The following is a 17,915-nucleotide window of genomic DNA, read 5'->3' as shown; positions in this document are numbered from 1 at the left end:
CGATTTAGTTAAAACAATAACTTAAAAAATAAAAAATAAGAAATGTCTTTAATAAACACTTAATGTCTAAACAGTAGAAGCGCGATCTTTTTGACACAACTTAGCAGCAATTCACCCGCAAGCCAAAAGCGTACTAACACTGACACTGACTGACATTCCACAGGTGCTGTGTGGAGTGCGGACTAGGTCAATGTTTTTTGCGCTATGTTAAATGGGACCGGCATTAACATTTTGTCGCTTATTGTAATTTTTCGGAAAATATTTTTGACACTCAAATCTCATAATCGCCTTATGGTAGCATATATTATTTTACTTCTGTTATTGTCAAGAGTCTAGGTTTTTAATTTTCTGCATTAAAGCCGCTACACCCTATATGTGCAAATAATATGGTGGCAGCTAATTGAGTTTTTGTTAACATATGTCTTAAAATATGATGTACAGGATAAGTTAGGAGCAACCCACTAAACTCGAAAGTATATTGTACACTCGGAAATAAATAAAAATGTTATCTAATTTTTATTTGTTTCAAATTATAACTGGACAAAACATCATATGCACATTGTTTTAGTTGTAGTATAAATAGTCCTGTTTTCCGTTTGTTTTCAATTGTGACATAAATTATACTCCCAACTCTCACACAGTCTAGCAAAAATCTGCACCCAACAGTTGAAACTAATTTTCTACACCGATTCTCGTTTTTATTGTAGAATATCATACATAGATACTTAATTGGACCTTTAATTTTGGAGAACCGCATAACAGAAGAGAGAATTTTGACAAAATGAGTACAAGGACTATTTTAGACATTTATAATGGAAAAGTGGTATCAACAAGACGGAGCTACTGCATATTTCACTTGCCAGGTCAGGGCATTTGGATGAAAGGGTGCCATGCTTTTGAATTGGTTGCGGTTATTTGTTGTGTTAGATTTTAAAGAAAGGCATCTACAACTCGGGGAAGCAACAGATGCTCTCTGTGTACAAATTAGAAAATATGTACAGGTCAATAATGTGGCATTTTTAAAATTTATTACAAGAACGCTACAATTAAAATAATAGGCATTATTACGGGGTACTGTAACAGTTATAATGACCAGTTACTTTAATATAATGCTATTACTTGAGTATAATGAGAATCAGTTTTTTTTTAATTATTAAGTGTAGAATGTACCTTTGCAATTGGTGTGTTACTCCCTACTTGCCTGCATATTCATATCAAAAATTTTAGTAGAAATATTTCGATCACTGGTATAGTTTTTAATTTTAAAATAAATTTTTTAAAGTATACCAGTTTTGATGTACATTGAATGAAATAAAGTGGGACCTATTCATTAACCGACAAAAGTATTTTTAAATGGAACAACATATTTTTTCATTTTTATTGTGAATAATTATTTTTGTTAACATTTTAAAACAAGAGGTTGCTTTGCAGACTGATAAATTTAATTGTATCATCATTTTTAATTTTTCTATATATTATGGATAAGTATTATTTTGAGTAAAAAAATAAAAGACTACGACGCTTCAGTACGAAAACATGCTATCTCAGATTTCGGTTGGAAAACATGTTATCTCAAATTTCAGTTGGAAAACATGCTATCTCAGTGTGACTAGAAATTTATGTTGGCACATTGACTGATTGAAACCGTGCATTTATAATAAACATATATTTTTAAAAAATTAAGGAATGTTTATGTTCAGGTACAGTTTATTTTATTTTTTTTTATTTAACATTTTTCAATTAATTTTGTTAAGTTACTGTAATAAACAACAAAATTGTTAATTAAAAAAATAGAATATGCAGTATGATGCAACACGTATAAAAAAATAGTGTAGGTATACCTTAATATATAAAAATGTTTATTACTACNCACCGCTACCTTGTTTTTATTGAGGTGCAGTAAAAACGATTCGGACCCGGAGTTTAGGGCCTAGCCTGGTCCACTATATAATTCTTTTTATTGCAGTCTCCTTAGGCATACAAAATTATTTTCAGAATAAATTGTGCATCACAGATTTTGTGATAAAGAAAAATAAGTGTATCAAAAGTAGAGACTATAAATCAGATAAGAGTATGCTATTAATTTTGATATCAAAGCAAACTTGTATGAAAAAATATAATAATATTTAGTAATAACAAACATTTTTATATATTAAGGTATACACTATTTTTTTTATAATTTGTTATTTTAAAACACGTCTAGTAATGTACGTGTTGCAGCATACTGCATATTATTCTATTTTTTTAATTAACAATGTTGTCGTTTATAACAGTAACTTAACAAAATTAATTGAAAAATGTTGAAAAGAAAAATAAAATAAACAGTGTACCTGAACATAAACATTCCTTATTTTTTAAAAAATATGTTATATGAGTTTATTATAAATGCACGGTTTCAATCATTCATTGTGCCAACTTAAATTTCTAGTCACACTGAGATAGCATGTTTTTACCTAAAGATCTGAGTTAGCATGTTTTCCAAGCTTAATTTGAGATAGAATGTTTTCCAACTGAAATTTGAGATAGCATGTTTTCCAACCAAAATCTGAGATAGCATGTTTTCGTACTAAAGCGTCGACTATATTATTGAAGTTTTCTGTCATTGACATGTTTCTCTACATAAGGTTGAATTTAAGAAAAATATTAGATAATTAAACATGTGATAAGATTTACATTAAACTAGTTCAGTGTGATTTCTTAAATCATAAATTCAGATAAATTTTTATTAAAATTATAAATATACATATTGAAATTTGGTAAAATAAATGCAATATCTTTTTTTTTAAAGTTTAGTGGATTACCTTTAAATATATTTTTTTGCATTATAAAATAATTTGTATTATAAATTAAGGTAGAATATTAACCACATTGTTAGGAAATGGTTAGTGACCTAGTAAATTTAAGCTTATGGATGCTTTGTGACAAAACCTGTCCTTAAAAATTAAGAAATGTATATTGTCATATACATGTATGTCAAACAGAATGTGGATATTTCTCAATATACTTATAACAAATTTAAACTGGTATTTTTCTTTTTTTAATTGATTAAATGAAGTAAAACGTCTAATATTTAATTAAATTTTGTTTTGTTCTTAAATGGAAGAAAAAACCCAGGCCTTGGTTTGGAGATCTGGCAAAATGAAACCAAAAAGTGTTATGTTTTGAAATTTTATATCAGTAAGTCGTCGATTGAGCTTTTTTTTAGAACCTAGGTTTAGAAATATTATATCGTCAAAATTGATAGAAAAAGGTCCCGCGTAGGTTAATCCGGCAGCCCCAGGCCTCACCATAGGTTAATCCGGCTCTGAAGAAACCCATACTATATTTTCTCTTTCTGAATTTTCACAAACAAACAAACCGTAGGTGTTTTAATTTTTTTAAGTTGTTGACTTGCATTGACGATGGTTATCGTATGTTTACAAGTTTATAAAGCATAATGTTTTTATTTATTAATAAACAAAATTTCTAATGACATTAAATCTCAAGTGTGTGTAGCAGCTCTGTGAACATATAATATTGAGATACACTGCATATAAACCACAGCCTATGTCTCTATTTTATTTACTTAAAAATAGACTGCAGGCAATTTTAAAGAAAAAAATTTTTGGTTTCATGAAAAAACATTCTGTTTATAGATTTAATTAATACGTTATTAGTTATTACCAGTATCTTATGATCCAAATCTATTTATTTTCCATGGTAATCCATTGTTTGTAAGTAGGTGCCATTTGACTTGCAAATGGAACAAAACAAAAGGATGCAAGTTGAAGAGGATATGCGCAAAATCCCTATGCTTGATTCCACAAATTTAAAATCTATTATTGTCAAGGACAATATCTTTAGTATAATTTTTGACCATGAAAACGCTTATTTTGATATTAATACTATATTTGACACAACAATTAAATTATTTATTTAACTAATGATTGCATAAAGATAAATAGTAATATTAGGCATATAAATATTTAATAATAATAAACAAGGTATCAACAAACACTTAATCTCATGTTTTAATCATATTTATCTTCATCTACATCTGGTTCAATTGTATCTTGTCGAAATGTTTCAACATCTGCTTGACTATCAGATTGAATAAGTTTTCCTTTTGAATTGGGCTAAAAATGCAAATATATTCATTTAATATACATTAATATTAATGGAAAAATAAATATTTAAGAAAATTTAACACTAAAGTAACAAATTATTCTATACAGGTATTCCAAAAGAGGAAGTGTACAAACTTTCAAGGGCACAATTTCCTTAAGTTAATGTAAGTAAAATGGAGTGTATAAACTCTTGTCCAGAAATATACTTTTCCTTTTGAAAAGAGTAAGATATGTGCATTACTTTTTTGTAACACAGTCACAGTATCACTATTACATCAATTCATTAACTTCATTTAAAATTTATAATTTATAGAATGAGTTTATTTTTCATGGGGCGAGAGTTTTCGAAAAGTAAAATAAAATTTATTTAAAGAAAAAAATCACCTGAAAATTTGATACTTCCCTGAAATGAAACTTTTTCAGTCATTCAAAACAAAATAGGAATAATAAGAACACACACACACAGTCACAATGATGAACATTTGGTGAAAAAGAAACAAATCGACGGCGTCACGACAAAAAGGCGTAAGCAGCTTATGGAAAATTATTCAGGAGACCAGAAAAACAGAAAACCATGCATAATTGAGATTTTTCATCAGTTTCTTTGGTGGGATCGAATAACTACTATTATTATGTCTAAATAGTCTGCTATTTGTTACAAAATCGATTCAAATTAATAAATTATGATATTTGGCGTTTACGACTATTTTCTGTTGGTGTTCGACGCTTACACCTTTTTAAGTGGTTCTTAAGATTTTGGGAGTACTAGCCTTGCGATACTTTTAGGCGTTTAAGCCCTTTATACGCCTTTGGGTTTTAGATACTGAAATAAAACAATGGTGGTTGAACCTTACTCAATATTTTTTATTATAAAAATAATAAATAAACATAACAAAAAACTTTATTCTGGGAATTTTAAAACATTTTAACATATTTTAATAAAAGAATGTACCGAGTTACTAATACATAAAGATAAATAAAATGAAAATGTGCAAACATTTTTTTACTTGTATACCTATAGTTTATAAAAATTTAAATAAAACACTTTATTAGATATTGTATTTTTTTAGATTCATCCAGCTGGTAATTGATCTATTCTACAGTGTCTTCTATGTCACTTTGTGGGAGAATATCGGGTTCTTTACTGTCTGCCTTAAGTGCGAAATACTCAGCATGATATTGAGGTTTTATTATAAGTTTGTGACAGAGATTCATAAGATCATTCAATTTTTTTTTATTAATGCCTAACTCGGAGTTATATGCTCGACGAATATTATCACATCGTCTATCAGCCCATTGAATTTCATGTGCCAATTGCATGTCATATTGTGTAAAAATAACACACTGTTTGTCACTGTTTTTAGAAAATTTAACTAACAATATCATTTATTTTAATGTCTTGGCCTTGCACGGTTACGATTTTTTTGGGGATCGCAAGAGACTTCCAGTCTAAAATATCTCCGTAATGAACAGGAATTACTTCATAGGGCTTGGGACGACGCCTTGTGTTTCTAATTATAGTGGTCCATTCAGAGGGCGCCTGGATGCTTATATTTGAGACGTATTTTTCTATAACTGCATGTACACTATCAACTGGCATGTAGGTATGTCCAGCGACTAAATATGTGATTGTTACCTCCTCCACTGATTTGGAATGTTTTAAAAAATGCTGGAGCATCGACAGAACAAATTTGTTTTTATTCTGACCTGGACAGTTATCACAGAAAAGTGACACTAATTTATACTTTCCGTCATTATCCAGCTTAGTGAGGTAAGAATATAGATTTGAGCATATTTCATTAACGCTCCTCTTGCCATCCTTTTCGCCCCAAATATAACAAAATCCGTTTTTTGACTTGGTCTCATACACGGTAAAATCAGAGAACACTATATCAACGAGAAGCGACAGCAAGGCTTTCTGCGTTAACAGTTTTCGTATGCGCATGCGCGAATTGGGTTGTGTTGTTGTCAATTGTCAGTGGCTGTCAGAGGCTTCAAATATAAATAGAAGAAACGAGTAATAGTTTTTTGGCGGTGGACAGTTGTGTTGTATAATGTTAATTGATAGTGGATGTATTTGTATTGTATTTCGTTTCCATCTACAATTAGAATCAACTTGAAATCAATAAAATGAATGGTTATTATTGTGCTTTTTGCGATTGTTCATCCAAAACTGGTGAAGAATTAACCCTGTTGAGATTACGTAAGGATTAGATATTATAATACCTAATTTGTCTACATTTTACCACAGTTATTCCTTGTATTATATGAACAATGTTCGATACTGATGCAGTTCGTTCAGTGTACATCTATTCAAAAGTGTAACTTCTCTCAGTGTAAACGATTGTGTTTCTGTCAAATCGGTCAACTCTAGCGTGACCACAAAACATCAAAGGTACCGCCGATTCTGTCGCTTCTCGTTGGTATAGTGTTCTCTGGTAAAATTATAAACCGCGTATTTTCTACTAAATCCATATACCATATCCGGCCCATGGGGAGTGGTAAGAACCTTTTGTAAATCAAAGGAAACTAAAATGAAACCATCATCGGATGATCTATTTTGTTCGGAAAGAAACACTTGTTTAGCATTAACTTTATCTTTTTGATGTTGTAGATATTCTTGTTTATCTTGATCTGTTCGATTTAATTCTGATATATTTTCAAATCGCACACAATGCGTACATTTATCTTTTCTCGGAACATGAATTCCAATGTTATAATCTTTCTTTAAACAATTTTTGAAACTAGTAATTTTTAAAGGCGTGCCGTTTTTTTCCAGTATACTTGAAGAAAAAAGTCAATAAAGGTTCGCAATACTTCTCGTTTCTGAAGGTAAGTATAATTTATTACTTAAACTTCGGCAATAATGTGAGGGCACTGCTGGAAGGCTTTCAATAAAATTTTTAAATTCGTTCACTTGTTCAGCAGTTAGTTTGTGTTTGGGTTCATGCTTACCCCTTTTCTCTCTGTTCTCTTCAATTTTCCCTTGAAGAGCGTTTCTTGTCAGCTTCTGAGTAACGTTTAATGTAGTCAGAAAAAATTGTAAACATACTCTCCTTTGCACACCATCTTTCATAAAAAAAATATTGGTAGGTTAAATTTCGGCGTGATTCACCCATAGTTCTTTTTCTCTTTACGGGTACAATATTAACGCATCCATTAATAAAATTCTTCTTTTCAACATTATTTTTTAATTTCCAAAACTGTGTAAAAATATCTTTTCTTTCTTTTTCTGTAAACGTATTGCACTGATTGGTACACTTCAGACACGGATTAGGCAGTACTACTTTTTTTGTAACAGTTTCATTCTTGTAGTTCCTGTAACACTTATCCAAGAGTATTCGTTTTTTATTTACTTCTTGAGTACTAGCTTTCTTTTTGCGTTTCTTTCCTTTAAAATTCTCATCTTCATTGGATTGACTGGAACTGGAACTTGAGGATGAAGTTTCATCGATTGATTCAGTATCAGTACCATCAGATTCACTTGTGGAATCATGGTGAGCAGTTTGGTCCTGCTCACCAGAACCAGTTTGGTCCTGCCACCAGAATCATCACTATCGGAATAAAATTTTTTTATCACAGTTTGGGTCAGTCTTTTATTCCTTTTCAGTCTGTTGACAAAAGTCGCTTTGCTTAGAGAATAAGTTAGGGGTAGTTTCACAGCAATAATTTTCATCAGTATCATGCTCCAATAAGTAGTTTGGGTTATAGTCTACTAGTGAAATAGAATCCAGTTCTACTTGTGTGTGTCTAGTGTCCGGGGTATCAGGGGTTGATTCTGTCTCAAAAATCGTCACTGTATTTTGAGCTAAATCAGATCATGTTTCGTATGCGTTCCATGCTGTGTCTATTATCACATCGTGCTGCAACGCTTCATCCAAAATGTTACTAATCATTTCGTCACTTTTATAAGTTGCAAGGGCCATATCCCTAATTTTTTGCCTTCGACATAAATTTTTTTGAGTATTTGACGTCATCTATAAAGAGTAAAAATAAAAGGCGTAACCGACATGTTAGAATCCAAATTTAAAACAGTTATTACGATAACTGTGTATATTTTATTGATAATAAAACCTGTTTAAAAAGTTCATTAAGTGGGTTTGTTTCTGTAGCGTTTGTAAACTGTTAAAGGCAGTGGTCCAATTACTTCATAAACACTTGACCGCTGATAAGTTTACAATAGGGGGCCGTATGACCGCTTATGATGGTTTGCAAACAATTTGCAGTGCTGCAGAAACAAAACTAATGGCTCCTTTTGCAATTGTTTTGTATATTTTAATAATAGTATAGTATTGATTACATTAATTTCATTCAAATAATACATGGTGTCTTGTATGGGCAGTGGTAGTTAAGCCTCCCAAATAAAATAATATAAAAAGGCGTAACCGACAATAACAAATAAAGTGGATTTTTTCCACGTAAAAGCATTTTTTAAATATTAAAATCAATTAAAAAAGACTTCAGATACTGAATGAAAGCTAATAATTAGTATGTTAGGTACCTTTTGAAATGGAGCGAAATTATTGTAGTCGGGCGTAATCGACCTCTCTCTTAGGGGATAAGACACTTACTGCCGTCCTGTTCTGGTCTAGTTGCGCATTAAAGTGGCGGTTAGATGCGTTGCAGCGAAATTATTTCGACACCGAATTTTTGTCGGTTAAATCCTTTTTACAGTGCGATAGACCTATATTACTTCTACACAACTGCACAATAATCTTATTTTTGTAATTTTAGCGCTTACGCCTTTTTGTCATGACACCGTCGAAATCTTTGTCTCCCTTTTTTCACATTTAAAAAAATATGAAATTCAGATACATACAGGAGTATATACACAGTTGTAATAAAATGAGTAAGCTCAAGTTTATAATTATATTGTGGGAAGTCTAAAAAATCATTAGTATAGACATTTTTAATTTTTTTGACATGCAACTGATTGACATATTTGTCAGTCAACTTCATGAATTTTTGCTTCTAATCACAGTATACTAATCAATCAGTAGGGAAAGTTACGTTTCCCGCGTCTTCCATATTTCCACCATTTTGTTAGCGACTGACAGTTATTACGATTTCCGTACTCATATTTTCATCCATAAATCTAGTATGTTTTCATTATTGTATATGTAACTAACCTCACTTAAACCTTCTTATATCTCAGCTTTATGCATTAAAAACCTTATTTTATGTGGTCGAGTAGTTGTTCAGTTTAGTTATCTTGTTCTTGTGTATTTTATTAGTGATTATTTATTTATAAGTAATACTATACCCAGTAATAGTTAATAATGAAATAAAAATTATAATAAACTTACATTTTAAAATATGTTTAGAAAATAAATACGCTTTCGTAAGTTTTTGAACAAAATTTATAAAATTCAGACCGATATAATCTAATCTAAATTATTTTTGCTGGAATTCAAATATATAAACCTGTATTTAACCAAAAAATGTAAACTTCTCTTAATAAAAAAAAAAACTCAATTTACGTGTAACACTACTACATAGCTAACAATCTCTTTATTACCTCGGATTATAATAATTAATCAGAAATTAATGTATAATAATTAAAAGTATTAAAACCAGGAAAAAGAACAGGTTATGTTTACTATGCTACTAGAGGTAGCATGCCAATGCAAAAAGTGTGGCTGAGAGACAGACAGTATCTCAGATATGCTGTCTCACTCTAGCACGCCGCGATTGGTTGAAGCATTCATTTCCAACCAATCGTGACGTGCTAGAGTGAGACAGGATGTACTGATGTACTGTCTGTTTCTCTCGCACACTCAGCCACAGTTTTCGCAATGGCATGCCTCTAGTAGTATATGCTCGAAGAATCCGCCATATTCTTAGCGACTTTTCCTAGGGTGGGGGTACATCAGTTTACATCAAATTTCCTCAGAGCTTTCTACAATCCACAGTCATACGAAACTTTTTGTTTAAAATAATTTATTCTATCACCTAATGTAGTTTCCCAATTAAAACGTGGGCCACTATGTATTCTTATTTTTGTAAATGTATTAAATTTGGGTCAGGTTATTTCATTAAAAGTAATTTTTAATTCTTCTAAAAAACTTATCTATCATTACAACAAAAAGAAAGGATATTATATGCAAAAAATGGTATAATAGAATTGAAGATAAAAAACCTTGACCATTTCCAAAATAAAAACAATGTTTTCTGCAGAATAATTTTCCTCTAGCAAGACTTAAAATATTAAGCAAATTAATTTAGAAATGAAACAAATCCAAACTTTATTATCAAGTCATACATAGGAATTTAGAAATGGTTATTTTACTGATTGAAATCTATTAGACACTTGATATAGTGCATTTTTTGTCCAATTTTTTTTTCAAATTTTAATACATACATTAAGGCACGTTTGACTCAAAATTCAATAATTTTATTTTGACTTTAGGAATCTTTCATTAAATTGATATATGTACTCCATTCTTAATGTTAATGTTGGTTAAAGTCTTACCTTGGGATGCATAAGAACAAATGGTAGCTCTGCAGATAATTCTCCACCTAGTGCTCCTAAGTACAATTTCACTTTTACAGCATACGAGACAATAATTCCAAAGGCGTCACGTTGATCAGGTGATGCTAATCTGAATAAAATAATTTCTATATGTATAATAAAATTGAACAAATTTTATAGTCTTACAGAGTAGTGGAAGCTAAATTTAAATCCTGTTTTTTTAATTGGCCATCCAGAGCGATGCCTCTATGGTCTTTATTTGACGACAAAAGAGGTTGCAAATAAACCACTTTCTGTAGGCTTGATCCTGGCTGAATGGGACAACCTTCTCTAAAAAATAATTACCTAATAATTATTTACAGAATTCAAATATAATAAACAAGGCAACTATAAAAATTTCATAATACTGATTTTGTAGTTAAGCTTTATTTTTTCGATAGTTGCATTACTAAATGTACAAGACAGACAATCCTTCTAATTCTTGACGCTGCCAATAGTTTTAGGGCAGCTTGGGCTATCCAGGAGGTAATGCAGTCAAGACGTCATAACTTAGAACATGAAGTACAAAAAGAGATAATTTGTTGTTTAATCTGTTGCAACTGGATAATAAAAGAAATAAATACAATAAATAAATATTATAAATATGTAATTTGTCAAATCTGAAGGCGTTAAATGCCAAAAGAAATAATTTAAATTCTAACCACCAAAACATTAGTAAATTACAAGGCTACCGAGCAACACCACCATTGAGTTTATAAGCTACACTAAGAGGTAAGTTAAAATAAGGGCTGACGGCTACCTATCAATTTTGATGTTTATACGCTATCAGGATCAAGGAAAGATTGCGATCAACGCTATCAAATCTGATTAATTACTCATTTATCATTATTGTTTATTACATTTACCACTTTTATCATTCTATTATGACAGTTTCAGAAAAGAATTGCCTCTTTTTATGCACCTTTTCTTAGATTTGACGTCAATCTTGCTGCTCCCTGGCCGCGGACGGACCAATTTCTCCTAAAACTCTTGGGCAATGTCAATAATTAGACGGATATAAATTAATAAATTATTTTATTAAAAACATTTACAGATAGAGACTGCAGTGCAAAATACCTTTTTTTAAATGTTTGATATATATTTTATATATCACATAGGATCAGATAAAGTAAAAAAGATTTTCCTCCTTCTGTAATTTAAATAAATTCATAATGGTACCCACCGATTATACATATACTTTTTGCTTTTTTCCACCAAATATTTATCCAAGGATCTTTGCAACATATCTTTGAGAGATTAACAATAAGCAATATTAAGAAATTTATCTTGGTACTTTTTATATTTTTATTTTTATAAAAAATATATAGGTATATTAATTGTTCTGAGACGGTTGAGTGCATAGTTTCTAAATTAATTTCTATGCCGTTTTTCTTATTTTTTTTATACATTGAATTTAAAATAGGTAGTATTTTGATTAAAAAATTTCACATTTTTTTTTAACAAATGAAAGATATATTTTTTTCTTAGAAATACCACAAGAAATGTACTTATCCAATTTCCAAACAATTCGGTGGTATCATTATTATGAGTTTTCCTTAAAGTTCATTAAATTTGACCTAAAATGATCAAAACCTAGGAAAATGAATAGATAAAAATAAGATAATAAACAATATACTCTATAGCAATGGTATTCAACCAGGGATACGTGAAGACCTCTTAAGGGGTACACGAAGGGATCTGTTAGGATAGGTAGGTACATAGACGAAAAAAAAAATTTTAATTTTTAATTAAACATCCCCTTAGCCTCCAGAATTCCACAATATTATATCCTCCTTTATTCATTCATTTAACTTAATCCAGAAGCAAGTTAGAATTTTTCATTTGCCTGTCTATGTCTAAATACCAATATTGTATTAATTTACATAATATGTATGTATGTATGTATGTTTACTCCAACTCCGATTATACGAAGATAAAGGGGTACTTGAATATACAAATTTTTGAAGAGGTCCACGAGAAAAAAGATTGAATACCACTGCTCGTATACTACCTTTGTTTCAGATTAAAATTTAGAATAAAGTTTTACTTACTGAGTTTCAATACTTGCCACAGACGTTCGATACTGGCCATTTTGAAATAAAACAACATCAACACCCTGCTGTACCATTACCTTGATTTTTTTTACTATTTTGTTACTATTGTTTCGTACGCAAATGTTCACAGTTATTTTTTCTCCATGGTGATATAGCTATAATTAATTGATATTCATATTCGATTTTGTAAATGAATTTAAAGAAAATTATAATCTTTTTATAAACCATATCAAATTTATTAAATAAAATCATTTCTTATTACCTGTTTATCTAACGTAACCTCCAGTTCTAGTTCACCTGGACTTAACATAAAATCTTTTCTAACAACAGTGCAAGGTTGCCTTCCCTGTTTAGTTGGAGCAAACTGAACTTTTCTAATACCCATCATAACAGCATTTCTTTTGTGAGAACGATTAGTCTCATTTTCACCCACAAATAATTTAACATAATAATGAACACCGCATGGTTGTCCTTCATCTTCAGAACCTATATTTTTTTTATTGATTATTATAGCAACACACTATGTCATATTTAAAACTCACCCGGTTGAAGAGTGACTGAAGCTGGTGCACTAGGTGGTAAAATAAATGTAAATGGATAACAATTGTCTCCTAATTTTCTCATTAATCTGTCTTGAAGTTTGGTTGTTACTGATTTCTCAGGTAAAGGATAGAGTTGTTCAGAAACCAAAAATAGATCTTTTTGAAAATTTAATCCCATAACCTCATCTTCTTCGCGGCCATAACGGAAACTGCAGATTACTTGGCCAAAAATTTTGCGGTTCTTGTAGTCATCATCAATAACGACTACACCATCTAAAAAATTTAAAGTTCTTCATCTCTTCTAATTTCAACAATAAGGGTCATAAAATGCATTTTTTTATAGGCAATCATTGATTTCAACCACTGCATCAGAGTTTTGTCATCAGTTAATAACTTGAATATACATGAATTCAGTTTCATTCAGAGCTGCGGGGAAGACAGACTAAGATGCATTGCTCAATTTTCAGAAACATACTGCCCTGATAGGAACATTGTTCACCTGTTTGAGGTTTCACCCTAGTTGCAGCTCTGGCTAATTCAATAATTATTACTTAGTAGGTAGGTAGGTACCTACTTCAGAGATTATCTAAAGAATGTTCATTAGCTACTAGTTACCTACTCAATACAGAAAAATTCATTTAAAATATGAAACAATCTACTAGCTTAACTATGTATTAGAAAAATATTTCAAAATTTTCTTACCAATTGGTTCTACACCAGATATGTGATCCACAAAATCCCTCTTCCCCAGGTACATGGTAAGTTTTCCATTAGGAGATTGTTTTTTAAATACTCGAAAATTGTATACCATTCTGAGCTAGCTTGAAATGTTAATAAAGACAAATCTAGTTATGCACCTTGAACATATATTTATATAGGCTTTTGTAAGGTTTCTTTAACTTAATTAATGCTAAAGTATTATTACATTAAAGATTATTTGTAATTAAATTATGACTTCAAATAAAATTTAGTTGAAAAAATATTTGAATACTAAGAAAACTTGGGAAGTTTTCTTCCCACGTCTTGCTTCGTAACTTATGAAAATGAAAATTCTTTTGGAAAATCTAGTCTCTTCAATAGCTCATCTAAATAATTATGAATGAAATTGTAGAACAAAACCAATTGTATTTTTCCTCGATTAGAATGATATGTCATATATTTACTTTCGACAGTTGCACGATATTTTGCTTTATTTACAAATCCTGAAGATAGGTCAAGATTATCATGGGACCAGTACATGGCTATTGTCGCGGAACAGCAAGATTAGCTTGTCCAATGAGCAAGATAATTCAGGGTTTCATGAAACTAAAAGCTAGCTGCTAATCCTGATTAGTTCCTTGAATTTGCCAATCTTATGATCCTTCGGCACGTGGTAGCTGGCTTCAGGATAATAGTCAATGCTCTAATTTGAGTCCAAAGACAAGTGAGGTGAAAATCTACATGTCGTCCTAGGAATCTCTGCTGACGGCATTGTTCTTTAATATTTACTATCGTGATTGACAGTTTGTGGCTGCTCGGAGCGATTTTGAGCGCGACGACGGAATTTTGGAAAGCGAGGTGAAAATTTCCTTTCCCGCGCATCGCACCCTGCAACGCCACATTTTAGGACGTCGCGCGTCGCCGTCGTCCTCGGCTCTCGCCACATGCATAGGGCGGTTTTTTTCCGGCTTCATGGTCCCGATTTGAAAGTATGGTGAATTCTTGAAATAGGTACACTTGAGACTGGTAATACGACAGTATGTTTTTCACAGCTGAATTTACTAAACAAGTCTATAATTTCTCTATTATTGTTAATAGAGAAATTATAAATTTGTTGTCACATATATTATAAAAGGTGTTTTATAATCTTGTTCTAGATCTAGACAAAGGATAGATATTCCAAGTAATTTCTTTTTATAATGCCGTTTTCCACCCCATTGACAGTATTAAGTGTTCTAATTTGATGAAATTAGAATCTGGATACTAAAATTATACCTTAATAAGAAAAATTTTTTTTAAAAATGTACTTTAGAACACAGCTATTATAAAACACCTTTTATAGTATAGCATTTTTTTAGTAAAAATAAACTGTTTGTTAATTTAATAAAGGGAAAAGCATAAATACGCATTGGTTCCATCAAATCTTGACTTTATCCATTGAAAGTCGATAAATAAACCAAAACATTGTGCAAACTGATCGACAAAGCGAATGTATGACATGTCATATCATATTCAGAATCCATGATTTTTTTAAAAGACCAAGTTTTGTTGGAACAAAGAGCAAAGCCTTATAAGTAAAAGGTTTTACGGATGATCACAATCAGTGACTTTTAAAGGTCAAATATTAATTATATGTGTTATTCTCTCATAGTAGACATTTAAAAATAAAAATAAAGATAAAATTTATTTTATGTTGCGAAAATTAGGAATATGACAGGTTTCAAAAAATATATTCAACAGATTTAGAAAAATCACTTATTTTCAGCCAAAACTTAAACTTTATTGTAGAACGCATGTTTACGAGTAAAAATCAAATGCTCATTAAAAATAAGTTGATGTGATGTACGAGTCAATAAAAATATTTTTTTTTGTGTCTAATTCAATCAAGCGTTTTAAAAATATTGTAAGAAATGTCAGTTCCTCAGTACTTTTTAAATTAAACAAAATATAGGCCTTTTTTTAGGTGACTAAACTTTTGGCAATAAAAGATAAAAATATCTACCTAATATTAGTATTTAATCTATCAGATATGTTAAATTGTTAGGACAGCAATGATGCATGGAAACTTTAAATTTGACCATCACTATGTCACTTTATTGGAATTAACTGCATGCAAATCAAACTAGAAGACAATACAATTATAAACACGCTGTTACGTCTTACATTCTTATTATTTAGATAATAGGCACTCGGTTAGATTAGTCGTTGAAATACAAACAAAAATTTTATTTTATTTTTTTACTCAAAAACTTATTTCATGATAAAGATGAAACAGATGAAAAAGTTTCTAAATTAATCTGTCTCTCCAAAAGATGTATTGCCACAATTGAAATCCTAACGAGTCAAATGTTTTCATGAAAAATATACAGGGTGTTGTTGATTTCACCCGTTCCAAATAAGATTATTTTAACGAAAAAACACTGGTTAGATCAGCCTGGATCAGTATAACATCTGTACCAAAATTCAGGATTTTATCTGATTTCAAATTTGAGAAAAAAATTTAAAACTCGACTGCCATTTTTAAATGGCCATAACTCCTTAACGAATCGTTTCCGGACATACGTCCATAGGAACTTTTTTCTTAATTTCCGATTCCCAATTCGTATTTAAAATTTTTGCATATAATCCTGAAACACCCTGTATATGTATTTAAACTTATGTTGAATAAAAAAAAACTTTACAAATTTGTAAATATGAAATAAATTATTTTCAATTTATTAATACCGTGATAATTTGAAAGTGGCTAGTTTTTACAATAAAATAGAAATGTTTTGCTCTTATCAAATTTCAAAAGTTTTCGGTGGTATTGAAATTTTAAATTTTAATTAGTGCTTCTTGGGAAATAAGTTATAAGTCCAAATGTCATCAAAACACATTAAACATTTGAAATATTTCAGAAAAATTTCAAGAAACTATATTTATGTTGACAACAAATAGGTACTTATATACCTTCGATAATATATATTTGGTCCTTGGTCTACACCACTGGTTCGTCAAGTCTGTTTGTTCAAAAATCATACAAGGAACAACTTCCTGAAGTTATATCATGGATTGAGATAACACTGAAAAAATGGCCATTAAACAAAGAAGAAAATGAAAAAACAATGTGGAGATAATAAATTCTCGAGGTCTTACAAACAGAACAAAACAGTTTAAGAGCAAAATTCTAATAAAATTTTTGATAAACAGAACTTCCTAATTCTGTATTAAAAACAATATTCTTATTCTTAAAATATTTGCATATAACATGACAGATACTATGTTAAATAAAATGTAAATATGGAAAATTGAAAAAGATCATTGCTGTAGAAATTTTAAAACTAAACAGGCAGGCATGAAGGTACAACTCCCACAAAAAAAATTTATAATGATTTTTTTGTGAATTGATTAGTTTTAGAGGTACTTTAAATATATTTGATTTTATATTTTTTTCAAAATATATTTTTTCTTTGACTCAAAATTAGGAATTAAATGCCCCCCCCACAACAAATTAACACAAAACTCAGTGAAATAGAAATTGGTCTACACGTTTGTATATCAATTCACCAACTTTTTGTTAGTTAAACCTAAGGCTTTAGACCCCTGATTCTAGCACTTGATTTTTTTATATGTTTGGCTGTTAGTAAGCCTAGTAGCACTAAGTTGGACGACACAGTTTTGTATCAAGTCACCACTGAAAGGCACTAATTTCAAACAGTCATAAAAGTATTGTTAATATGAATCAAATTTGTTCTATGTATACATTTAATCAAATGTATAAGGTAAAGTATTACAAAATTAGTTATTAACCCAACAGTGAAGACTCTATTAGCAAATGAAAGGACATACATATTTTCAAAAGGATTTACATTTTGATAAGTAAAATATTATTTGTATTAGTACACACTATAAGCTTACACTTACAGCCAATAAGGAAAACATTTCCTCTCAGCTTCTAATAAAATTTGTAATAAGCAGAAGGTTCAATTTATTAATGTCAGCTAATGATAAAATAATTATTTGC

At 30.2% G+C, this 17,915-nt stretch overlaps 1 protein-coding gene across 2 annotated transcripts; it reads right to left on the bottom strand.

Moving 5' to 3' along the window:
- Positions 1-3,935: 3,935 nt before the first annotated feature.
- On the bottom strand, positions 3,936-17,877 carry LOC108913217 (arrestin homolog). Of its 2 annotated transcripts, none has more exons than XM_018718729.1 (8): positions 17,816-17,877; positions 13,916-14,034; positions 13,214-13,486; positions 12,934-13,157; positions 12,669-12,826; positions 10,765-10,908; positions 10,579-10,708; positions 3,936-4,115 (listed from the first exon to the last, which is right to left on the bottom strand). In XM_018718729.1, the coding sequence occupies exons 2-8, from the start codon at positions 14,022-14,024 to the stop codon at positions 4,011-4,013; spliced, it is 1,143 nt and encodes a 380-aa protein (XP_018574245.1). In that variant the 5' UTR covers positions 14,025-14,034; positions 17,816-17,877; the 3' UTR covers positions 3,936-4,010. The 2 variants fall into 2 exon arrangements, with proteins under 2 accessions (XP_018574245.1, XP_018574244.1); XM_018718728.1 differs by lacking the exon at positions 17,816-17,877 and adding an exon at positions 16,862-17,123 and having other exon boundaries at positions 13,916-14,030.
- Between the last annotated feature and the right edge of the window lie 38 nt (positions 17,878-17,915).

Source organism: Anoplophora glabripennis, unplaced genomic scaffold, assembly GCF_000390285.2.
Source record: "Anoplophora glabripennis isolate ALB-LARVAE unplaced genomic scaffold, Agla_2.0 scaffold967, whole genome shotgun sequence".
Lineage (NCBI taxonomy): Eukaryota > Metazoa > Arthropoda > Insecta > Coleoptera > Cerambycidae > Anoplophora > Anoplophora glabripennis.
The sequence above is the reverse complement of the archived record's forward strand: the minus strand, read 5'-3'. Positions and strand labels throughout refer to the sequence as shown.